The sequence below is a fragment of the Aulonocara sp. 'chitande type north' Nkhata Bay genome, linkage group LG2, assembly GCF_057382095.1.
Source record: "Aulonocara sp. 'chitande type north' Nkhata Bay isolate Kocher_YH1m ecotype deep benthic linkage group LG2, A_spYH_male_GT1.1, whole genome shotgun sequence".
NCBI lineage: Eukaryota > Metazoa > Chordata > Actinopteri > Cichliformes > Cichlidae > Aulonocara > Aulonocara sp. 'chitande type north' Nkhata Bay.
This window is the reverse complement of record NC_141345.1, coordinates 19,708,078-19,733,909: the sequence shown is the minus strand read 5'-3', so window position 1 is coordinate 19,733,909 and position 25,832 is coordinate 19,708,078. Positions and strand designations below refer to the sequence as shown.

Here is a 25,832-nt window from a genome sequence, read left to right as displayed (position 1 = left end):
AAACCATAAACTCATCGTTCATCTGGGATTTGGACACTCCTCAGAAGCCTTTGTGGCCTGTGATTTTATTTGACGGGTTTTTTTATGTGTGTGTGTGTGTGTGTGTGTTGCTCAGACTACACCGCTAAGCGTTACATGATGAGAGCGTATGCGTGTGTGTTTGCATGTGTGCGGTGTGTGACACCCAGCATTAGCTGTGCTTTGGAGAAAGTGACGCTCGTAGAGAGCAGCCTTCATCTTGGATTACCATGCTCATGGATCCTGTGGGTTTTTGTGTTGGAAGTGATGGCAGAGTGGGATAATATTTACTACATCTGTCTGACAGCTGACCGACTGGTTTTAACTCATCCCTCTCATGGACTCATGGCGCTTTGTGATGAGCTTCCTCCCTGCATTGAAGTGCAGCCAAGCACATGCGCCTGCTTGCATGTGGACAACGGCTGGTACCGAGCCTTTCATCATAACAAGGCTGTGTAAGACCATCAGTTTCAGCGGATGATGTGGGTGAAATTTGGAACACACAGAAACAAAGGCCGCTGACCAGTGAGTGATGTGTTCACTCATTTAGGTGCTCAGCGTTCATGTTGATGTTTCAGCGAAGGCGAGCACTGTCAGTCATCCGTCAGTGAAAATGACACCTACAGCACTGTGTATGAAACGGGCTGAAGGCTGATCTTTTTGCAAAGAAGTCATGGTACAGCTGAACATGCACCTTATTGGAAACGAATGAAACTGAATTTCATGGCTAACTTTCGCAGAGGAAACTTAATTGAAGTCACCAAGAAATAACATCCTTCGTCTGTTGGTCTTTGTTTAACAGTTCAGGGTTTTCTTTCTCAGTGTAGACAGTCTTTTTTCTTTTTAACAAGTTACTAAAATTATTTCCTTCTGTTCCCGAGGAGTGGAGTTAATAGTGGGAAAGTCCTTATCTGCCTTTAAGAAGACATTGTGACCGGTTGAGTCATGCTCAAATATACTGCCTTTATTACTTAGACTTACAGAGTCATTAAGGCCTGACCCCATTGCTCCTTAGATCAGGAAGTGTATTAACAGCATTCATTGATGATACTTAAGGATCTTTTGTAAGAGTGAACTTTCGTAAAGCCCTCTGACCCAGGAACTATTGAATATTGTGGGGATTAGACAGGTATCCGCTTTAACCTTGTCTGGTCGAACATGTAGAGACTGAGGACAACTTCAAGAGGAAAATCAGCATTAAGGCAGTAAAGGGTAAGGTGCTCAGCCACCATGTGCCATTAGAACAGCTTCAGTATGCTTTGGGATTTATCCTCCAAGTCTCTGGAATTCTACTGGGGGGATGGCAAATTATCCTGCCCAAAAATATTCCCTTATTTTGTGTGTTAATTCCACTGGTGGAGATTATCATTTAATGTGTCAGTCCAAAACAGTTCCACAAGTGTTTAAGTGGACTGGGATATAAAGACTTTACTCACCAACTCATTCTGGGACCCCCTGGCACCTGTGCATGGGATCATTGCCATTCTGAATAAGATCACTTCCATCAGCATTCCCATATAGGATAAAAGTGGTCAATCAGAAGAACTTTGTATTGGTTTGCAGTGACCATTTCCTTCAGGGCACACGTGGAATGAGTGAATAGCCTTACTATAGGAATCAAGCATTCAGGTTTTATCTTTAACATGTCATCTATGTTCTCTAATAACTGCATGATAGCACTGATATAGCTAAGCAACGGACATGCACACAGTTTCAGACCAGTCAGTTGACAATAATCCCTTCCCTTAATATGTGGGATCATTCAATTCCATGCCTTTCCTTGGCCAGTGAAATAACTACAAACTCTTTGTGGCAGTCAGTGGAATCTGTATATTTAGTATACCATCTATCCATGTTCTCTCTGCCTCTCTCTGTCTCTCTTTCTAAGCAGACATGTCTAGTTACAGTCTAAAATGGCCTTGTGAAGGAGGATGGGAGTTAAGATGGCATCCCCAGAGACTTTTCAGAGAAGTAATTTAATAAACTGTTATATTTTCCCACTCCACAAGGGAAAGGGGATAGACTCAGAAAAGTAATGAAACTCAGCTGTTGAATTTTTAATATTAAAGAATCAATTTCCTATTGCTGAACACAACTAAGTAAAAGGTCCTTTCTTCCACATGCATTGCAGCTCGCACAGAATAGCATTGACTTATGGCTGGCCTCCTGTTCTCACTGTGGGAAGATGTAAAGGTTTGATGAGAACATTTGTTGAGCAGCATCTTCTACCTCCCGTCCACCCTTGAATGTTTAAGCACCAGCTGGAAGCACACATTGTCCTCACCTAAGTCCCTACTCCAAAAAAAAAAAGAAAAAATGGACTGGCTATCGCAAGCATAAGTGCACTTTAAAAAAAATGTTAAACGCACCAAAAGCATTTTCTGAATTAAGCTGCAATCCATCTGAAGGTCAAGATTTCACAGTGTGTAGGTACATTTGCAGAATTATGAAGTTATACATGGTTTACACTGCTTTCATGTAGTGCTGTAAAAAAAAAGAGAGAAGTCATCTGGATACAATTACTGGAAATCATTTCTTCAGATGTCTTGGCTGTCTTAACAAATAACCAGTCAGCCATTCAGTCTTTGATTCCTTAAAAAAGGGGTCTTCCAGGAAAACGTTTCACTTATGCATAGGCCAAGGCAGGGTATGCTGAAAATATATGCAAAAATAATGCCTTTCAAAGAAGTGGTCATTCAGACCTTGTGCTATATATATCTATATTTTTGGGATGCAGGATTAACAATAAAAACACACACACACACAATGTGTTACAGTTTCTGTGGTTTAGGAATTTGTGGAAGTATTTAAAGGCATTTATTAATGCTTCCCAGCATAGACAGTATATATTGCATGACTATACAGCCAAGTCAAACCCAAATTAGTCCACAGTAGTGATGCTCTTGTGGTTACTGCAATGAGATGAGGCTGGCATCTTTAGCATTTTTGTTGGAGTTAGCTAAAGTGGCTCTGATTCTGTTTAAAATAAAGACTTTTAGAGCATCCATCTGCTTCTGCATGTCTCCAGCAGAGGCAGCTGAAGGCCAGCATTTTCCTCTTTTTTTTTGCTAGTTTCTTCTCCCATTTGTAGCTCGCATTGTCTTCTTTTTACCTCTCTTTTTTTTAAATGGTTCTGACCTTAACAGGTTTCTGTAACATCTGATTGATGCTGAACACTGGTATTTGATAATTAGCGCAGTTTCCTACCTTTCCCACTTCTGTCAAAGCATTCGGCTGTTTGTTTACTGCAGATATGCAATGACACTCCTTTTACCCTGACTCCACTGCTACGTGAGGGAGACAGAGAGAGAGACAGAGAGAGAGAGAGGTCAGGTGATGATATATGACCGCGATGCTGCATTCCAGCACAGGATGATTAATCTCTTCTGGGAACACTTCACGAATACAAGTTTAACCTAGCTCGGCCTTGCACATGCCTGGACGCACACACGTGCGGGCGTGCGCACGGCACAGCAAACACACACAGGTGTAAACACGCGCACACTCTGCATGCTTAACAAGCTGGACATAAACGCTGGGCCAGAGTGCATGTAGTTGTGTTTGTATGCAATTCATGTGCAACTACCCTACCTTCCCCTTCCCCGACCCTCTCCACCTAGCATCCAGACGGATGTATTCACACAAAATCACACTCCCATATACACCCATATCCTCTTTTTTTTCGTCTCTGCCTGCCTTGTTCATTCTGTCTTTTCCCCCTCTATTCTCACTGGCCTCAGTGGTGCAATGTCTCACATTCACCCCTCTCCTCTTTTGCCTTGTCCATTCATCACAAACAGTCACAGATGCTCACACTCACACAGGGAGAAAGAGAGTCAGAAAAGGGAGGGAGAGAAAGAGTGCGAGCTGCTCTGTGTAAGGCCATTTGGCTCCACTAACAGTGAGCATAAGGCTATAGGATTAGTGCTGCTAGGTGCTAACAGCTTCAATGTCTTAATAAGCACAGAGAAAGGCAGGATCTGGCCCTCTTTGTGCGATACAGTTGTGTCTATGTACATAAGTGTGCATATTCAGGTGCTCTGCACAGGTACAAATACTTTTTGGCAGTCCTGGGCCAGCACATTGAGAGGATAAGTGTAAATACAACGGGCTGCATCCGAAGCTCCATTACTTGAGCGCACTTCAACAAATTGTTCCGCAGTTGTACTCATTGAAACACAGAGGGTGGTTGAACACATCTTTATTTTAATGAAGTCATTTATTGTAATGGAGAGCATTTACAGACAACTGTAGCTTAGATTCCTATGCTTTTGTCATTTCTGCTTCTCTGCCTCTTTACATAGCAACAAAGACACAGAGCTGGCTATGTCTCTGTATCACTGATTGAGTATAGCTGCGAATGCAGTCCATCTTCTTTCCTGGGACTGGATGGGAGGGTGGGCATTGGTGGGGGTGGGGATATGAGTTTTGTAGAAACACACTGTCATGTAATCATGTAATTAAATGTTTCTAGCAAGACAGGAAGACTTGAACAAATTCAGGATAAAATGAGCATCTAACACCAAAGCTTTTGACCATTAGCTTTGTAAATTGTGGTTAGCTTTTTATCCAAGACTACACCGATGGAGCAGACAGGGACCGGAGTCTGCCCATTTTTAGCATTATCATCCCTTACCAGTGAGCAGCCATTCATAATGTTCAATTATGAGTGGATCTATTTCATGCATGCGCAAGCAAATAGTCACAGCTTCACGCTAAAGTGTCATTAGCTAAGTCCACCAGAGTAAGCTATGAAAACGTTCATAGCAAAAAACTAGTCAGACTATTAAATCAAAAGAAGACAAAGTGGCTAAAGCTAAAAGCCATCTGGAAAGGATCAAAGCAGTTACGAGGGAAATTATGGAGACGAACAAAAAAGGGGGAAACGGTCAATGTCCTGTTATCTGGTGAATTTACATACATCATTTTTATCAGTATGTATATATAAGTCCCTGACATTTGTTTTGTTACATAAGTCTATTTCTCCTGCTTTTGTTAAGGTGGTAAGGTAAAAATAGATCAAGGTCGGTGTACAGCAGCTCATTTTCAGTTCAGTTTTGGTTAAAGCACTTTATTTGAAATTGTTTAAGTGAGAGAAGATTGTAGAACAGGCTGCAGTTTGGGGGGGGAAAGTTAGAAAAAGCTGATATATGTTTGCATGTGCTGTCAGGTACAGTTTTTAAAAGTAAATCAGAATCAGGAGAAATTTTTCTCTCTAAGTGTGGGAATGTAATTGATGTCTACCCACATAGGTGTACCTTATGTATAGCGAGTCTCGATTTATAAGCTATTGTTGTTGCACTATAATCAGTAAAAATGTTCTATATTTTTATCATTAATGTTAGTCTTATCCACCATGGTCCGACTTGTGGTTAGCGGTGGTGAGAAGCATGCTTTTTAGTAAAGCTTCTTGCTTTGCTAAAATACAAAACATGAAGCCATTATTAGTATCCGATTGTTCAGTCTGACGTCACTAGCCGTGTCTGGGTCTAAACTCCGCTGCAGGTCCATATATCAAACGATCACTATGGCATTACTGAGAGTTGAAAAACTGTCTAAAGTCTTTCATCTTTAATAAAATGATCAGCGTTCTGCTCTACCAGGTGTAACAATTGAGTTTAACATCCAGGCATCCATGAAAACGGAATTTATGACATCGGAGTTAGAAGTTAGCAGGGAGTTAGCTCGCTAGCTTCTATCTAAATACAATATAGCATGTCCTGACTGCGGGGTTTTGGAAACAAATTAAAACGTACAGCTCTGCTATCACTTCCAGCATAAATGAAGACAGAAAACTAAACAGCAGTGACGTTTGTAGGGTTACTGTCATGGTCCTGGGTCATTTTGGCCCAGCGTTTTGTGTTTCCTTGAAGTTCATTTTTGTGCTTTGTGTTTATTCTGATTTTGTATTGGTTTAGGGTTGAACCTGTAGTTTGGTGTGTGTATTCAGCCCTACCTGTGTCTGTCCTTGGTGCTCTGTTCATGTCCCCGTGTTGTGTTGTAAATCAGTCTGTGTGTTCCTGCTTTACTTTGAAGGCTCATGTTCTGGATTTCCTATTCTATTTTGAAGGTCTGTGTCTGTTGTCATTGTGTTCAGCTTGTGTCCTCCGGTCCTCATGTGTATTAGGTTCAGCTGTTCTTCCCTCCTGTGTGTGATTACCTGATTACCTTGTGTGTGTATATTTAGTGGGTGTCAGTCTGTGTTCATTGTCGGCTCGTCTGCGTTCTATGGTGTTCCTGTCTCTGCGTCTCTCTGCCCCGCACCCCTTTTGTATGGTCTCAGGTTTGTCATTTAGTTCTCCCAGTTTAGGTTTCTTCAGTTGTTTTGTCATGCCTCACTGCCTGTTTCTGCCATTGTCACTTTGTAAATAAACATCACTCGTATCATCAGTCACTGCTGCATTTTGGGTCCTCCCTTTCCTCCACACCACACGGCTCACTCCGCCAGCCGTGACAGTTACTGAAGTTGGGCTAGCTGGTATATAATGATGTGCTACGTGACCGCTAGCGACACAGCTATGTTAGCATAATATAAACAAGCTAACTTTTTTTCCACTCGATAAAAGTTAACGTGAGTGTTCTCGGTGGTCAGGAACAAATGTAATCGCATGGCAGGATGCTGTAAAAGGACCAAACTTCAGCCAGGAGAACAACTGAGATAATCCATCCACAATACAAGGTTAGTCATTCATATACTGCTGCATGGGCTGGGCTGTAGTTACATCCTAAGGTTTTAAAAACTGAGCTTAAATAAATGATTAGCGGTAATAATAGCCGAGGGAGGTCAACAGGGATCACTGACTGTTTTAGGAGCTTTTTGAGATCAAATAGAAGAAAATACATAACATTAAACATGTTAACAACACAAAAGCCATATTAAACGCAGACTACTTTAGACCCGGAAGTAGGATTCGTCGCGTCATCACTGAACAACCGGATAGCAGTTTACAGAGCTATTAAACCAACTTTCATTATTTAAATTAAGAAGTCAGTAAAGACTAATTGGTTCAATCTGAACTGCATTCTGTCCTCTTGGTGTCGACTTTAAGGAGTTTGGAGTCAGTTGCATAGCTCGAGAAGTTGAAGATTGGAAGCATTTAACTTGCAACCTGAGTTTAAATGAGGTTATTACTTTTTTTATTACTCCCAGCTATAATTAAAACTGATCTGCCACCGAAAATGCAACAGCAGCCCTGTTTGCATTACGTCGCATGTGCATGTGAAGGCAATTTGGAGTGGTGGATTAATGCAAGTTGGCAAAAGAGAAGCATACGTATCTAACGTGAACATATACTCGCAGACGATTGTGTGTTTTATCTCTTTGGGTGTTAATCCTTTATATAGCACCAGCTTAATTCATAACATAAGGAGTGTCCATTATCAAATGCAAAGATTTGGGAGAGCAAAATAGTACTGCATGAAGGGGATGAAAGAGAGTAATGTAATCCTTTGTGAAAGTGCCATCATATCACCCAGCCCCACTCAATCGCCTCACCAGCAACAGAATAGATGAATGTCCTGGATGATTCTAATCTCATAACCCGCATACACACATTATACACACGCACACTCACACACAGATGACTTGTCTACACCATATTCATATTTGATGTTATTACTATTCACTCATGTGAATAGTAATAACACGAATGGATGTAATGATGTTATTGGACTTGAAAATGCCCTCTGAGACTTTTGTGTGTGTGAATGTGTCTTCTAAAAATGTGATCTTGGCGTGTTCGACTTTGCCAGTTATATTTGCAACTCCTGCACAGAACATTCGCACTTAAGGTTAATGCCTCGGTTTTTTATTATTACCACATGTTGTGTCACGGTCCTGGGTCTCCTGACCCAGCGTTTTTAGTTCTTTGTGATTTTTGTATTATTGTACTTGTGTGATTTATTCTATGGCTTCTAGTTTTGATCCCTTGCCCTTCATGTCTCTCTGTGTCCCCTTTGTTCTGTGTAATTGTGTCTTTGCATGTTTGAGTTTCTTGTTTTCTGTCACTCTGCATTGTGCATTATGTTCTCATGGTTGGTTTTTTGTTACTCTCTCTAGTCTAGTCTCTTGTGTTCCCAGCTGAGTATTTCCCTGTGTATTTTGGTTCTTAGACCTCTGCCTTATGGTTTATGTCTCTGTATTTCTTAGTTGCTGTCTCCACTGTGTCAAGTTCGCGTCTCTGTGTGATACTTCCTGTTTTACTTTGATGGTCCGTGTCTCATGTGAATGCGTCCTGCTTTGCTTGTCTCGTCAGTCCTGATTTCTCCCATCTGTGCCCTCCTTCTGTGTCTCATTCCCCTCGTTACTTCCCAGTGTATTTAAACCCTGTGTTTCTCTGAGTCAGTGTCACGTCGTCCCTCTTGCTGTGTGGATCTCCCTGTGTGTCTCTCTGTGAGTTTTCCAAGTTCCCAGTTTAGATTAGTTTGTATGTTTTTTCCCTGCCAGCAAATAAAGCTGAGTTTTGAGTTCACCTCCCTGAGTCTGTGAGTCCTGCACTTTGGGTCCAACTCCTGCCTGCCGCACAGCGATTCATGACAGAACGACGTGACCACAAAAAGGATCCAGCGGACTCAATGAGGAGGCGCCGCTTGGCTTTTGATGGGACCTGGTTGGTTCTTGGGGGTCCTCCGTGTAGCCGGTCGTCTTCGTTTGCCACTAACCCGTCTACTCACTTTTCTGTTTCCTCTCCACTGTTGACGCCTGCGACCCGGACCCGAGGAAAGCACCCGAGGCGGCACCGCGAGGAATACTATGAGCCTGCGAGCAACCAGCTCACGCCAGCACAGGCATTTTATAAAATGCTGGGGATTATCATTGTTCCCCCCAGTGCACCCAACATTTCCACACCGCAGCAGGAGCAACTGCAGCCGAGTTTTCCCACATCACCTTCAGCCAGCCCTTCTCCCTCTTCAACAGGGAAGCGGCAGACACCCCGCCAGCATTCACAGCCCCAGCGAGGGCCTGGATTTCTTCCTGTACAGTCGGCTAGGGTGAGTGGTGGAGCTACTCTTTTGGCTCCTGCAGAAATAAAAACTGTTAATTCCGGGCCGGCTTGTTGTGTAAGCGGCACCGGAAATGAAAGAACTGCCTATTTTAAGGACAATTATTCTGGCCCATTGAGCCATTCAAACTGTGTCACTCCTGTTCCTTTCGAGCCTATCCATGAAACTAGGAAGATTGGTGTCTCTGTGCTCAATAACTCCAAGGATCCAAAGACTGTTTTAGACTCAGATGGTTGTGAGCTACAAACTGAAATGAAGGGTCCTGAGGGTTCGGTTAAAAATGAACTGTGTGTTCCCCAGCCCTCAGCTCAGTTAGCCGCCCGGCCTAAAGCCCAGTCGCCGCCTCCACCACCACCATCACTACACCCAGCCATTCAGGCTGCTACTCAGTCAGACATTCAACCCATAGCCCTGCCGTTAATACACTCTGTAGCTGAGCCACTAGCTGCCCGACCCGCAGCCACTTCAGCCACTCCTCCACCCGTTACACCTCTACTACAACCGTCACTGCAGTCTCTAGTGCAGTCTCCAGTGTCCCCAGCGCAGTCTCCAGTGTCCCCAGTGCAGCATCCCTTAGCACAGTCATCCACTCAATCACCAGCTCCACTTTCCCCTCAACTATCACTACCACCTCTAGCTCAGTCTCCTGTGCACTCACCTCTGGTTCATTCTCCTGTGAAGTCATCAACTCCACTGCCTACTCCACTCTCACCACCTCCGTTACAACAGACATCAGTTCAGTCCCCTGTGCCAGTGCAGACGCCCTCAGTTCAGTCTCCCGTGCAGTTATCTACTTCACCACCATCAGTAGCTCAGCTCCCACTCTCATCCGCATCTCCAGTAGCTCAGCTCGCACCTGAACCATTGACCCAGTCCCCGATAGCAATACGGTCTTCTGTTCGGCTTAACATTCAGCCAGGGGTCCCAAACCTCTCTGGCTCTACATCAGCTCCTGCTGGAAGCTCGGATGAGCTCATCCAGGACTCCGCGGCTCCCACGCCGCCATCTACCTCGTCCGCTGGGGGTTCCAGTGAGCCTGGCCAGCACCTCCTCGTCTCCGCTGAAGGGCCCAAGGGGCCCGTTCAGCCTCCTGTCTCCGCTGGAGGGTCCGAGGGGCCCGTTCAGCCGCCCGTCTCCGCTGGAGGGTCCGAGGAGCCCGTTCAGCCACCTGTCTCTGCTGGAGGGTCCGAGGGGCCCGTTCAGCCACCTGTCTCCGCTGGAGGGTCCGAGGGGCCCGTTCAGCCTCCTGTCTCCGCTGGAGGGTCCGAGGGGCCCGTCCAGCCTCACGCCTCGTCAGCTGGAGGGTCCGAGGGGCCCGTTCAGCCTCACGCCGCATCAGCTGGAGGGCCCGAGGAGCCTGTCCAGCCGCCACCTGCGACCGCCTCGTCATCGCCTGGTCCGGCTGCATCCGCCTGTGCTTCTGCTACGCCTGGTCCAGCTGCATCCGCCTGTGCTTCTGCTACGCCTGGTCCAGCTGCATCCGCCTGTGCTTCTGTTACGCCTGGGCCAGCCTCTGCCTGTGCTTCTGCTACGCCTGGGCCAGCCTCTGCCTGTGCTTCTGCTACGCCTGGTCCGATCTCAGCCTCTGCTTCTGCTACGCCTGGTCCGATCTCAGCCTCTGCTTCTGCTACGCCTGGTCCGGTCTCAGCCTCTGCTTCTGCTACGCCTGGTCCGGTCTCAGCCTCTGCTTCTGGTCCAGCTTTGGCTTCTGCTTCTGCTCCGCCTGGCCCAGCTTCGGCTTCAGCCTGTGCTCCCCCTGGTCCAGCCTCAGCCTCTGCAGCTCCGCCTGGTCCGGCCTCCGAGTCTTCGTCCTCGTCTGGTCCAGCCTCAGCCTGTGCTTCGCCTGGTCCGGCCCCCGCATCGCCACCGTCTGGTCCTGCCTCGTCTGGTCCTGCCTCGTCTGGTCCTGCCTCGTCTGGTCCTGTGCCCACCAGGCCATGGCCAGCACGCCTGAGACTGGAGGGCCGCCGCTGCCTTCCGCGCGGTCGGCCCCCTGAACTGCTCCGTCGTCTCCTTCGCCGCCGCCGCTGCCTTCCGCGCGGTCAGCCCCCTGAACTGCTCCGTTGTCTCCTTCGCCGCCGCCGCTGCCTTCCGCGCGGTCAGCCTCCTGAACTGCTCCGTTGTCTCCTTCGCCGCCGCCGTTGCCTTGCGCACGGCCGGCCTCCTGAACTGTTTCCACGTCGCCGCCGTTGCCTTGCGCACGGCCGGCCTCCTGAACTGTTTCCACGTCGCCGCCGTTGCCTTGCGCATGGCCGGCCTCCTGAACTGTTTCCGCATCGCCGCCGTTGCCTTCCGCATGGTCGGCCCCCTGAACTGGTTCCACGTCTCCGCCGTTGCCTTCCGCATGGTCGGCCCCCTGAACTGCTCTGTGTTTGGGTTGTTTTCTTGGGCTCCGGTGTTTGCTGTGCTCTTCTTTTGTTTTCTGTTTCTCTGAGTCAGTGTCACGTCGTCCCTCTTGCTGTGTGGATCTCCCTGTGTGTCTCTCTGTGAGTTTTCCAAGTTCCCAGTTTAGATTAGTTTGTATGTTTTTTCCCTGCCAGCAAATAAAGCTGAGTTTTGAGTTCACCTCCCTGAGTCTGTGAGTCCTGCACTTTGGGTCCAACTCCTGCCTGCCGCACAGCGATTCATGACATGTTGTCGCGTCTCAAGAGTTCTTTTGTTTCTATAAGTGTCAAGCCCTGATGGAGCTCGCGGTGCGGTGTGACACTGTGCATAATAAGGGCACTTCACGTTCACCGTGTTTGTGCGGTTGTATCTAGGCAGAGCGGTCTAATCTTTAAGTCCACTTCTCTGTTTTCTTTACCCTGCTGTCGCTCAACATTGATTTAAGAATATAGCCCTATTTGCACGGAACGCCACGTAATAACTGTTGAGCCTCTTGAAAGACAGCAAAATGTTCCTTATCGCACTGCGTGTTATCCATCTCATCATCCCGATGTCACTCTTCTGATAGATTTGAACCTGCTTTCTGTTACTTGGTCTGCATACTGTGTAAAGACATGAGCCTCTTGATAATTTCCAGCAGAGCCTCTTTAACTCTGATGTAGGAAACAGACAGAAGAAAGAGGTGGAGGACAGCAAATAAAACTTTGAAAAACAAAAAAAGAGACACCAAAATCACCAAAATGTACAGGACTAATAATATTACTGGACCTCTGTGTTTGGTGAAATGTGGTAGGTCATCTGTGGTGGAATATTTTACTTATCAGCTACAAAAATCCCACATGAGCACAAAAAGCCTAAACAAACCTGACATTTTTTAACAAATAATTAAAGGTTGGCATATGTGAACAGCTGCCAAGAGTGGTTTGGGAAAGACTGCTCACAGGAGGAGGATTTGGTTCATAATGTAAGGTTTTCTGGATGTTTCAAGTTTTTAATTGTTTGTTTTGAGTGAACTTTGAATGTTGTCAGTGATGATAAAATTCTAGTACTGCCTGGAAACAACCAGTTGATAGGAAATAATATGTATTCCCCGACTGGTTGACAGTTGGTTGCAGGAGGTTGCTTGTTGGAAATTTGCTTTGCCATGGTCATCCATGGAAGGCACAGACTTGTCTCATTCACCTTACCATCTGCTCACTGGGAGGTATTCAAACTGTGAGGACTGCGATGCAAACTGGAAACAGAGACCATTAAAAATAAAAGTTTGCACCTTTTCAAATGTCTTAATATCAGTCTTTACTTTGAAGGATAACATTCTTCAGTTGGGGATCTCTGTACAAACTATGGGTGACTGTAGCAATCTGCTCGCAACCAAAGCAATTACAAGGAGGTTTTTTTGTCAGCTAATCTCTAAACTATCCAATTGATGTGTGACTTATAGTTACACAAACCATCTGCTGAACTCTAAAGGTTGTGAGGCCAGTGAAACAGTGTTATATGTAAATATATTATCTGCTTATATGGCCAGAAACTGACCAATTGTGACACGGGATCCAAAAAAGCCAGCACAGAACAAGAAAACGCCTGTGGCGATAATGCTGTGTGGATTGTGATCAATTGATGGTTTCTCATAAACTTGGTGACGTTTTTTTCAAAAGTTTAGTAATTTACAAACACACTACAGGTGAGTATTTATCAGTAGTTCAAAGAATGGACACAATTTAACATATTAAAGTAAAAGACTGCAAATAAACCAAACTAATATGGATATCGTAGACACACAAAATACATATATACTAAACTGATTGTTATTTGATTGAAAGTAATTTATGTTAGAGCTAAACTGGGCTCCTAATGAACAATTATTCTTCCTGCTGCAACCTGCAAGACAGGCGTTAATAGCTTCTTTAAAACTATCCCTGTGCAATATATTAAATACATTAAAGTCATATAGTGTTTTTTTTACTAATCCTTCACACCAAAAGCAGAAAAGATGTGAAAGAAGATATTTTCAGTGATATAAAAGAAAAAGGAAGGGTAACATAGCATTAACATACATAACATAATGTCTAGTAAAATGACTTCAGCTCTAACTGAGTCGTATCCACGAAGTTTGGTGGCAGCAGAGCTCGGGTCTGTGATTAGACTCTAAATTAGAAATTTGCCTCGAACTGAATCACCTCAAATATCATCTGCTATAAGGTCAGCATAAGATATGTGAGAAGGCTCAAGTTCAATTTAGAGGAGTGTGTGTGCTTTGCTTTTAACTGCTCAGACTATATCTTAGAGCAAACACTTGCATCCTGTGTTATTTTCATGGATTTAGTTTTGTGGATTTTCATGGATTTAGTTGGTGAAGGCGCACTGACATAATCACTTAAACTGCCTTCATGTTTATTATGTCTGCCAGTATAATATTTTCCTCAACATGGATTTTATAACCCCAGAAAGGAGCTAAACCCAAAGAGAGTTTGAAGCAGAATGTGAATACTCATTAAATCAGAGGTGCAAGAGCATGAATGTATTAAGTGTTTTCATGGACACGATCACAGTCCATCGAAAACCTCAAGGACGTTTTGAATTCTTGCTTTTTTCCTACCCGAAGCCAGCAATTTTATTTTATTTTATTTTTTTGTCTGCTCCCTTATGTTCCTTTTACATTTGTGTAAAAGGATAAAAACATACTGTGTGCCAGGATTTGCACTCGTGTAAGAGTTTAACAATATTAGGGTCGCAGCTACTGTCAATTAAATGATGGCAACAATTGTTGCCACCAGCCCCTCTCACATCCTGATACCTTGATCGCTTCTGACAGAATGTTTTATTTCCTGCCAACCGCAAATCTGTGGCTGATGTTTGGAAGGCGAAGCTTGGAAATACAATAAAGTCGTATATCTGTACGTTTTCATTCTTATGAACCACATTACATTTGTCTCCTGAGGTTTTGTTATTAAATCTGCCTCAGTACTGCCACTGTATAACCAGATGCTTTTATATTTCTGGCACAAAATAATGCCTTCCATTCATTTGAGTCATGTTTACTTGGGAAAAGGAATAAAAATGGAGTTAAGACTACATACGTTTTATATACCACCAGCAGGGTTTGTGTGGATGCTCAGCTGAGTAGCTTATCACCTTTGTTGCCTTGCATCTTCTCTTTGAAAATTCCTTCTCTAATAATAAAAAAAACATGTACTATAAAATATGAATACTAAACAATAACCGTAAAAAAAGAAGAAAGAATCAGCGGAAAAATAATTTGACTGCATTCAGACATGTTTTTGTTCCACAGCAAGGACTACGACAGAGCTTTTAAACTGTTAGATTCCTGCTGCTTTTTAATATCTTGTGTGATCTATTTGTGTCCTAAGCTGCTAATAGCTAGAAGGAATCAGGGGAACACAGCAGGGGTGGTGCTCAGATAATGGATTGGTTATTTTATGTTTCTCCCCCAAAAAAGAGATTTTGTGAATTTGTCTCCCCCCCTCTTCCTTTCCTTTATTTATCACTTGTCTCAGTTTTGTTTTACTACAAAAAAAACAACAAAAAGATTTTCTTCTGCGTTGGAGTGCTATAAAAATTCAGCATCACAGTTGTTTAGAGGAGTGCTGGAGTTGGCACTACTTAGCTCGAGCAAAGACAGAGCGTAATGTTTTTTGGTAAATCAGTGTAGGATGGAATTTCAGGACCCTGCACTTACCCTCGGCAAGAGGATATCACTCTGGGTGAGCTGAACTAGAGGAACACTGGCCCAGTGGGCGAGAGCGATTTTCGAGAGCGCTGAAACTCTATTCTCCATTTCACAGTCACAGCACTGGCATAGCTGTGATAACAATGTGCCCTAAACCTGACTTATGTTCTTATTTATTCTGTGTACCCCTCAATTCCCTGACAATTATTCAGGGGGAAAAAAAAATTAAAAAGTAATTGCCGGCATTGTACGTGCGCGCCAACTTGTCGGCGGTGCAGCAAGGCAGAGCTGCAGCCAGTGTGCTTAATCATACAATTTAGAAACGCGTGAGAGAGAATTAGTTTCAAAACCTGCTCCTGACGACTTCAAAGTTTTAAGGATGGCCAGCGTGCTAACTCTCCATTAATTACTGATATAGAATGAAAAAGTCAAAACAAGTTAATGGATGTCTTTTTGGAGTGGGAATCGGGGGGGGGGGGGGGTGTAAACTGCGCCTCTTCACGCAGTTCCACATGACTAGAGAAGACAGAAGTAACTGGCAGAGGACTGGTTTATGAATTTGCGAGACACTTGATCATCTATAGGGACCAAACAATTCTCTGAAGTAAACACTAAAAGCTGTAATGTTGGGCGATGTTGCATAAATGCTTCAGAAACGCCGCGCTTGTTATGGGCTAGCCCAAACCTCAGTGGACCAATTTAGACAGCCTTATAATGGCATCTCTAATGCTCCAGTCTACATGAAAATAAACAAGTCTGTAAAAAAGAATATTACATTCACCGTATTATTGTTTATTCCCAAAGAAACAAATTGATCTTTTTATGACATTGAATCTATAAAGCGGGGCGTTTGCTATTTTTTACAGCAGTTACCAAAGACAAACTAGTGAGCTGGGCTTTATCACTTGCAGTGTGGATAGAATTTTTAAAGCCGCCCGATTTGTTACACCTGCTGTGAATGGGAGGGTTGTGTGCAGGTAGAGCCTGTGTCGCCATTCATTTGAGTGTTTTTCTATGTGGGGGACTGTGTGTGTGTTGCCTTTCAGTCGTGAAGCATGGCTGATTCCCTGATCCAGCAGGTTAAGGAGGGCTTTGGCTCTGTGCTGCTGACCCATCTGGACTGTTTGCTGGTTTTCAGCTTCATCCCCGGACTACAGGCGGAGTGCTCATCTCTGCTGCCTTTACTTAAATCAGACCTCCGGCATTACAGCTGTGGCGAAGTTTTGTCGGTGATCGACCAAAATTACCTCGGACAATTTTTATATGAATCACAATATGCGATATGCGAGTAATCCCACGGCAGATGCAGCTCTTGACTCAGACATAGCGGCACGCACACACACGTCGAGACATAAACAGTACAGATGGATAACTCAAATTATTTTTCCATATTTTTTTCTGTTTTGTGATAACGCTGATCCTTCTCAATCTGTCATTGGTGACTTTACTGCCTGTCCAAATACCGTATCTCTGCTGCTTTCCTGCCCGTCTTATCCTGGAGCTCAAGCTTGATGTGACCCCTGTACACACGCTACGAGAGCCAAAGAGGATCAGTGCTTGGATCCGCTCAGATTACGACCTTCTTTGTTATTCTCTCTCTGTCTCTTTCTGGCCCTCCCTCCTTTTCTCTTGTCCACCTAGCCGCAAATGGCAACTCCATCCAGAAGTTTGGACAAGGACAAATAGTACAGGAGGTACACACACACACACATGCACACAGAGGTAGACACCGCTGCAGGGGCTGGGTAATGTTTGAGGGCCAGAATAATGTCAGCTGACCAAGGCCTTGGTGGCTCCCAGTCATCCATGGCTGCCAACTTCAGTAACATCAGCTCCACTACTCAGTAATAGGACAAAGGCAGCCCTCTTTTTTCTGAAGCTTTTAATAGGTCAGCTCTGTGTGTGTGTGTGTGTGTGTGTGTGTGTGTGTGTGTGTGTGTGTGTGTGTGTGTGTGTGTGTGTGTGTGTGTGTGTGTCTGAATCAAAGACTGACAGAAAGAGAAGAGGAGGAGCAAAGCATCAGTGGGACTTTGTGTCTTTTTTGTGACTTGAAGGGAAACACTAGCAGGTATCTGTGCAGCAGAAGATGACAGAAACACGGTGGTGGGTGACATAGCATATACTTTTACCACAATGAACTGGATCGATCTGGAGTAGCAGAAAATGTCCTGCCTGTAAAAGTAAAAATCTACTGGATCTCAAAAATTATGATATGACTTATTTCTAAGTGACCCTTTTTCTCCATGCTGCGCCACTACAGCCAATCTCTGAGTTCCCCCATCCTGCCAAAACCCACTTTAACCCATGGTGGATATCAATAAAAAATAATAAACAGCTAGTTCCTGGAGGCTATAGACCAGCTGTGTGTGGTATAGCTCACCCAGAGACTCTGCCCATAATGTCATAAGTTGAGTTGGATTTGGGCTACTGCAGTTGCCATGCGTTGCCAAGGAAGAAGATATTGTGTAAGGCAGGGGTAGGCAACCTTTTTGATGACGAGTGCCATCTAAAATTTCCCTCAGAAGTCAATGTGCCATATGATTGCATTAGCAATAAATTTAATAACGCTCTATATTAACAGTTGCTGCACTGAGCGGACAGCTCCTGAGGCATTTGAAGTGTCAGAATGTGGAAATTTCAACATCTCCTGAAAAAACTGACAGCTAGCAATGCCCCTCTCACCAGTAGGCTAGGGGATTTTTAGCCAATTACAAGTTGAATCTGGTAGTTGGGGTTGTTAGCTAAGATAAGGTCATTAAGAAGTGGCACAACTAATGTATCTATGCGAGCTAATTTGCGATGTGCACTGCTGGCCCAGCCATTTATTTTTTAATGCACCCTGGGACTGGGACAAAAAATGGGCCCGGGCATTTTGACCAGAGACCGGCCCACCAGGTATTAAAGCCATAAAGCCTTTGAATGAAAACAAACGCTGTTGTGACAGTGATGTACAGTCTTGTTGGTATATGTATGATTTCTATACGTTGTACATCAGATAAAAACATTGGTTGTAAGATTCAGATAATTATTTAATAAAAATGAAACATTTTAAATGAGAATAAGAAAGAAAAGTATTTCTTTGTGGCCCCCTGTTAATGCCCTACCTGGCCCCCTGGCAAAACTTTCCTAGACCCGCCCCTGCACAGTTACCAGCTGTCAGCTACACAGAAAAGGATCCTGGTGTTATTTATCTCTCAGAAACAGTTCATAACTTCCCTTCAACTCATTCATGTCACCTAAAAAGTAAACCTGTTTCTCCATCACCTGTTCAGCTCTGGTGATTCAGTAAGGACATCTCCTGGTTTCATCTTCATGTTTCCCTCTCACCAGATAACCAAACCGATATCATGACCAGCAGCTTTTACAGCTGTGGATCCAGCAAACATCAGCTGATACTAGAAATTAATATTAAATAAATTCTAACAACAGCTGATCAAGCTTAAACGTGCTGCTGCAAAGTGGACGATAAACAAACAAGAGAGAAAAGCCGATCAGCTGATCATTGATCAGTTTCATGACTGAATGAGAGAAGAAGAGGCAGCTGTGCAGCGTAAAGACAGAATAAATCCAGCTTTGTGTCTTTTTCATTCTAGCTGAAGTCCGGGACAAACTGTGCTCCTTTTCAGCTCAATACGAAACGCGTAATATTTTCTCTGAATACGGGACGATTCCGTTTGTACGGGACGGTTGGCAACTCTACTAACTAACCTTATGAATAACATAAAGTTCACCAGTAACATCACAGCACCCACCCAGCTGTATAGAAACTGTGTCATGCTAGCTAGTACGCAGTACCAGTTATTGTAACTGAGGGTAAAAAGTCAGCACAACGAAAATAAACTCCACCTAAACTTGGTTTATATCTGACCCAGATAGACTGCAGGTCATAACTTATTACCTGAAGTTCAGTTCACCTGACACTCAGACCGGCGGCTGCCTCGGGTCTCTGCTCCTCCTGCCTCCCCTTTCCCTCATCCACCTGGCCTCTTGTGGCAGCTCCGCCATAGCCACCACCAAACAAGTTATTTTTACACATCTGCCAGCATCTGGCCAATCAACCACCTTTCATTGTTTATACTGTTATAAAATAAATAAATAAATAAAAATCATCGGCCCATAAAAACGAAAAATCACCATCGGCCCACCAAGCAAATGCCCGGTATGCTCAGTGGCCAGTCCAGCTATGGTTGTGCCATCAGTTAACCCTTCGCGTGCCAACCGTGGCACGCGTGCCCAGGGTTGCCGACCCCTGGTGTAAGGTGATAGGAGTTTGTCTAATTCTCCTGTGCCAACTCTGAGCCATTTTTTCCCCATTAGGAGTAACTAGAGTTTTATGAGTGAAATACTAATACTGTGCAGTAGTCTTACAATCTTATCAAAAAAATTAGGAATTGAAAAAATGAACAAAGAATTGTGTTCCCTTATTTTGAAAGAAAGCTATCGTGGCTTGTTCTTCGTCATTACCAAGCAGCTAGATTTGTAGCGAGGCAGTTGAGGAAGTTGGGTGGAGGGTGAAGCACTTAGGATTCGTATGATTTGTTGCAGGATCGTTTCTCTTAAAGCCTTGCTGCAGTTACTGGGAATGGGGTCTAATTGCAACCCTGTGGTACCTATTTTGGGGGGTCTAATTTTTCCTAAAAGACTATGATTAGTTAGAAACAGCTTTATTTCTGTGTAAGAACTGACTAATGTTCAAGTTAATCAGCCAATGGCTAACAATCAAGCGATGAAACACAGGCTATGATGACGGTATCTCAGTGTCCTCAAGTATATTCATTCAGGGTGTCTCTATAGCTCACCTGGTGAAGCTGGTGGCCTGTATACTGCAAGCAAGAGTCCTTGCTGCAAGGGTCTGTGTTTGAGTCTACTCTAGACAACATCATGTAGGTCATTCCCCCACACTGTCGCCTTACTTTCCTGTATACTCTCCACTCTCCTGTTGAAAAAAGGTTAAACGGAAAAAAAACTTACCATGATCTTTAACTTCTAGCTTATTACTTCTGTTTATTACTCTTTGCAGTGTGCTTTTTTCAGCATCTCAGACTGGATGCTGCACATATTTTACCTTTTTCTAACCTCTAGGTATTCCCGCTATCAGTGTAAAAAAAAATGCAATCCATTATATATTCACACTTATCTTCACTGACCAACAATACATTTCAATTTGTGTAGAAATAGTCATGGTATGTACTGGAATCTGACGTTCAGGTTGAAATGTTGCTCAGGAGATGTGGCATTGAAAAGAAAAAAGCTGTGATAGACACATGTACTGATGCACACATAAAAAAAGGGAAAAAATCACGCTGTGTTCACTTGGCCATTGTTACTTAACTCCCAGTCATCCTCCCACACAGCAGGGCAGCCAGCCTCTTGACACCATTCCATTTAGCCCACACTCCTGCCGGAGGATTCAGCTAATAACTCACATAGCCCGAATACAGCCATAGCACGAAACAATTACTTTTAAGAAGAAACAGAGGAGTCAGGGGAAATGAGAGAATGCGTAACCTTGAGAGAGGATAACGTTGTATAACATCAACCAAAACCCCCGTGCTCAGTGATGTGGCAGAAATAAAAAAGAAAAAGAAAAAGAAATCATCAGAGTTTGTTAATGAATCTCTCAACTGAACTGAAGTTGCATTACAGCACACACTCATCATTATTCAAGGCCTTTCTCGTACTCTCTCCGCAGGCTGAAAAAAAAAATACAGGCAAGGAAAAGAAAATAGAAAAAAATAAACACTCCCAATGTGTCAAAAATCGAATGTCTCTCCCAGTAGAGAATAAATTACCTGAAGCGACTAGGAGTATGTCAGAAACACGCAGCTGGTCTATATTTTTCCATCAAACACATAATTTTCTTGTAATAGTTATAAAACAAAAACAAGTTGGTGGCTATTGATTGCATGTTAAAATTAGCCCTACAGCAAAGAGGGCTCTGTCTGATCAATGGGTGTTAAACTGATAGAAAAGATGTTTAGAGATGAATGAGAAGGCAGCGGGAGAGAGATTGCATCATAGATTGGTGTGTCATTGTTATTGTTATTTTCTCTTCACATTGCAAAGACATAACAATATGTGGTTTACATGTTATATATTTTGCATTCCTTTGCCATCAGGGTTTCTCTTCAGTAACTGAAAAACAGCCTGAGATCAGGTGATTGTCTAGGCCATTAAAGAATATCCCATTTCTTTGCCTTGAGAAACTGTCGGGTTCCTTCTGTGGCATGCTTTGGGTCATTATCTGTGCTGTCATATGCGCTGTCTGATCGGGTTTGAAGCATTTGCCTGAATCGGAGCAGAGACTACAGCCCTGTACCCTTCACAGTTCATCCTGTTGCTTCTATCAGCAGTCACATCATCAATAAACACTAGTGACCTGGTTCCACTGGCAGCCATATATGTCCACGCCATAACATTTCTTTCATCTTGTTTGACAGATAATGTGGTATGCTTCGGATCACGGTCTGGGTTTTTTTTTTCTTCTCTTTTCTCTTTCCATCATTCAGGTTAATCTTGTATTCATCTGTCAAATGAATTTTCTCTTCCAGGGCTGTGCAGGCTCTTTTAAATGTTTTCTGGCGAAGTCTAATCGGTTCTTGAGTGTTTGCACTGTGTGATAAACCCGTTCCATTTACGTTTATTTTTGAGTGTAGGCTTTAAAAATCATGCAGAATTGTCGCAACTATGTCATTGAGAGTGTTCTTGACTTAGCTGAAGATTAAATAATTTTTCTACAGTCTTTAGTTGTCTTTTGTGGTCTTTCAGGTGTTTTGGTGTTGCTTAGCTGGTTGTTGCATTCCTTATAATAAAGAATGTACCAGATAGTTGATTTGCACACTCCCAAAGTTTGTGTTATCTCTCCAATTGGTTTATTTTGGTTTTTAAGTCTAATGATGGTTCTCCATTACATCCCTTTGGACCCCACATTCAGAATTCTACTGAGTTCAGCTCAAGACCTTGTATCTGCTTAATTTACCATGAAATAACAAGGAAAAAGGCCTCACCTGGTTTGTCTGTCAATTGTTAAATTTCAGCTTCTAAAACTGAGCTGTTATGTATGCATAGGTAAAACTGCAGGTCTGCACATCAATTACATTTTAATTTTTTCATTTCAGATTCATTGTGGTGTTATACTGAGAATGTGTGTTTGCTCGGGCTCTATTGACTGAAACATAAAAAACAGAAAGGGAATATGAGGAAAAGACAGTAGGGGAATGAGCCAAGATCGAAACAGGGGACTTGCTGCTCGAGGCATCAGTGCCAAAGCAGACTGACAATGTAATTTGATACAATTATGTTACCAGTGATTCATTTGAGAAAGATAGACATGTAAATTATCAATAATACAACCTAATAATCAAGAGTAAACAGACATAACCTACTTTTGGGAAATACAGAAAATCAATGAAGCACACTTAGATCAAAGATGGTTAGGAGAAGGTTGATACAACAGAAGGGTAATTTCTGCAATTTGTTTAACCAGTAGACCCAAATATCACATGTTAAAAGTAGCTAACATTGAGATTAAAGCATTTTTTTTCTGTGATTGTGTTGTTCCTGCTCCAATTAGTGTACATGTCTTCTCACATTAGCTCACTCCCTTATTACCCCAATTAGACCTATTCTTTGAGTCTAGATGACAGTGCTATACATGGTAATAGAAAAGCATGCATACTGTAGTTCACAACATAAACAAAGCCAACGCTGTGTGGAGGAGCTGCATTTTCTGCTTTACTGATAAGCAGGCAGAATCTCAAGAAAATTCCTACATTACTGTAAATATTACCTAATGTAATAAGCCACAGTGAGACAGAGAGAGAACCATGTATATAGAGCTACTCTATATAGCTCTATAACTCTAGCTACTTTAGTTCTATAGAACTACAAATTTTCATAAACAAGATTCTGTGTTGAAATAACAACAATTAAAACAGTGACATAAACTGTTAATTATCTTGTAAGCCCATATTACTGATAACAGGAACTTGAGCTTGGTGCTTTAAACATAACAGACATTGACCAAAGTAGGTTAGATTTTAGGTGTCTGGTTTGTGGAAGACATGTAAAGAGTAGCAATTTCAGTGTACTGCTAGTGCCGGTGTCAAGCCCAGATAAATGGGAAGGGTTGTGTCAGGGTGAGTATCCTACGGTGGCCCTCAGAGACCAATTGGACTGCAACTTAAGGAAACACCAGTAACAAGAAAAATGCTGCAAAAGCACACGGAACACAATGGAAATAGGAAAAACGAACACAGAAATAAGAAGAAAGAAAACAGAAATAGGGAAAATGAAAACAGAAATGGGAAGAAACAGATTCTGGGGAGGCAATAACCCGACGGACCAGTTGCAGGAACCAAAATATGCTAAGAATTGCACTAGGAGACACTTAAAAGAAGTGGAAGGTCTATCAGTTTTGAGAGGAAAGAAAAGATGAGAGGTAAGTGTGTTAGCCTAACTATTAGCCCAACAATCCTTCATCAGTATTATAAGAACCATGAGATTAAAACACACTTACCTAGCATGTTTTGGTTCCTGCAACTGGTCCACTGGGTTATTGTCTCCCCAGAAACACTTCCCTTGTGCTTTTTGGAAATCTGTTTTTTTCTATTTCCGTTTTCGTTTTTCCTATTTCCATTGTGTTTTGTGTGCTTTTGCAACGTTTTTCTTATTGCTGGTGTTTTCTTAAGTTGCAGTCCATTTGGCCTCTCAGGGCCGCCGTAGTATCCTGTAGAAAATCTTTCCAAACCAAATATGCATATCACCAAGAATAAGTTTGAGCCATAACAGATTAGTCGTGCATCCAGGTTAACGGTGACCACCAGGAAACTGTCCTACTGTAGACTATGACTAAAGGGAGAGAGCTGGCTGCCATGATGGAGAGATGGAAGGTAGATATATTGTGTGTGCAGGAAATTAGGTGGAAGGGAAGCAAGAGCAGGTGGATTTAAGCTGTTCTACCATGGTGTAGATGAATAAGACAGGAGTACTGGGAGGCTAGGTGTATGGGAAAGAGGTGGTAAAGGAAAAAGAAAAGGCTTGTAGTGAGAAAGGGACTTGTATCGTTTGGGTAGGCAGAGAAATCGAGCTGGAAATGATGTGCAGCAGGTTAGGGTGATTAAGGATGGAAATGGAAATGTACTAACACTTGAAGACAGTGTGCCGAAAAGATGGAAGGAGTACTTTGTGGAGCTGATGAATGAAGATAATAACAAAGAGAGGAGAACATGGGGAGGAAAGTTAGTGAATCAGGAAGAGCAGGGCATTAGTACGGAGGAAATTAGGGCAGCTATGAAGAGGATGAAGTGTGGAAAGACAGTTGGTCCAGATAACATACCTGCAAAGGTACAAAGATGTACGGTAGGAGAGATGCCAGTGGACTTTATAACCAGATTCTTTAATGCAATCCTGGAGAGTGCCCAAAGAATGTATAAGAAGAAGTTTACTGATACCGATTTTTGAGAACGAGGGTGATTAGTCATACTGCGAAGCTATGGGGAAGAGTTGTTGAAGCTAGATTAAGACGAGAAGTGACAATTAGTGAGTAGCAGTAAGCCCTCATGCTGAGAAAGAGCACTACAGATTGAGAGTGTTGATGGAGAAGTACAGAAAAGGTCAAGAGTTTCACTGTGTCTGTGGATCTAGAGAAACATTTGGTAGGGTGCTGCGTGAGGAAGTATGGGAGGATCTTGCAGGACATATATGAGGACACTGAGACAGAGGTGAGGTGAACAGTAAGAGTGACAGATGGGTTCAAAGTGGTGGCAGGATTATATCGGGGATAGGTTTTGAGCCCCTTCTTCTTCCCAGTGATGGATGGGTTGAGAAATGAGGTCCCGAAGGAGTCTTTGTGGACTATAATGTTTGCAGATGGCATTGTGATCTGTAGTGAAAGTAAGGAACAGGTGGAAGAGAGCCTGGAGAGGTGGAGGTATGTTCTGGAGTAGAAAAGGGTTGAAAGTAGGTAGAAGCAAAACAGGTTGCATGTCTGTGAACAAGAGGGAGACAGGTGTTACAGTGAAGATTCAAGGAGCAGAGACAGTGAAGGTGAAGAAGTTTAAATACCTGGAGCCAACCATCCAAAGCAACAGACAGTGCACAAGAGAAGGGAAAAAGATGGGTGAAGTGGGTGGAGACAAGTATCAGAGGGGATTTGTGACAGAAGGATAGCAGCAAGAGTGAAAAGGAAGGTTTACAAGAACATAGTGAGATGTGCTGTGACGTATGGTTTGGAGATGGTGGCACTGACAAAAAGACAGGAGGCTGAACTGAAGATGTTAAGATTTTCATTGGGAGCGACCAGACTGTAAAAGATTAAAAATGAGTACATCAGAGGACCAGGTTAGGTTGAGCGGCTTGGAGACAAAGTTAGAGACGCAAGGCTGAGATGATCTGGACATGTACAAAGGAGGTATAGTTGATATATTGGACAAAGGATGATGACTATTGAGCTGCCAGGCAGGAGGAAAAGAACTCAGATAACATTTGTGGATGTAGTGAAGGAGGACGTGCAGAGGGTTGGTGTGACAGAGGATTCTAGGGATAGGGTGAGATGGAGAAAGATGATCTGAAGTTGGTAAGCTTTAGATTTTACAGGTAAATGTAAACCGAACAGAAGAAGTAGGAGCAAAAGCATTTTTTCCCAACCCGATTGTGATCCAGTAAAGTCCAAAAAATACCAAGGTAATCAAGTCTGAGGCTTTGTGTGGAATTGACATTTTCACTGAGTGACTCC

The 25,832-nt window shown here is 43.3% G+C and overlaps 2 protein-coding genes across 4 annotated transcripts in view; both read left to right on the top strand.

The window, feature by feature from the left end:
- tenm2a (teneurin transmembrane protein 2a) overlaps positions 1-25,832 on the top strand; it is a 229,967-nt gene that overhangs the window by 5,049 nt on the left and 199,086 nt on the right. The window lies entirely within an intron of this gene.
- On the top strand, positions 7,835-11,646 carry LOC147337670 (uncharacterized). Its single transcript, XM_086307854.1, has 3 exons — positions 7,835-10,218; positions 10,333-10,471; positions 10,670-11,646. The coding sequence occupies exons 1-3, from the start codon at positions 8,551-8,553 to the stop codon at positions 11,509-11,511; spliced, it is 2,649 nt and encodes an 882-aa protein (XP_086163980.1). The 5' UTR covers positions 7,835-8,550; the 3' UTR covers positions 11,512-11,646.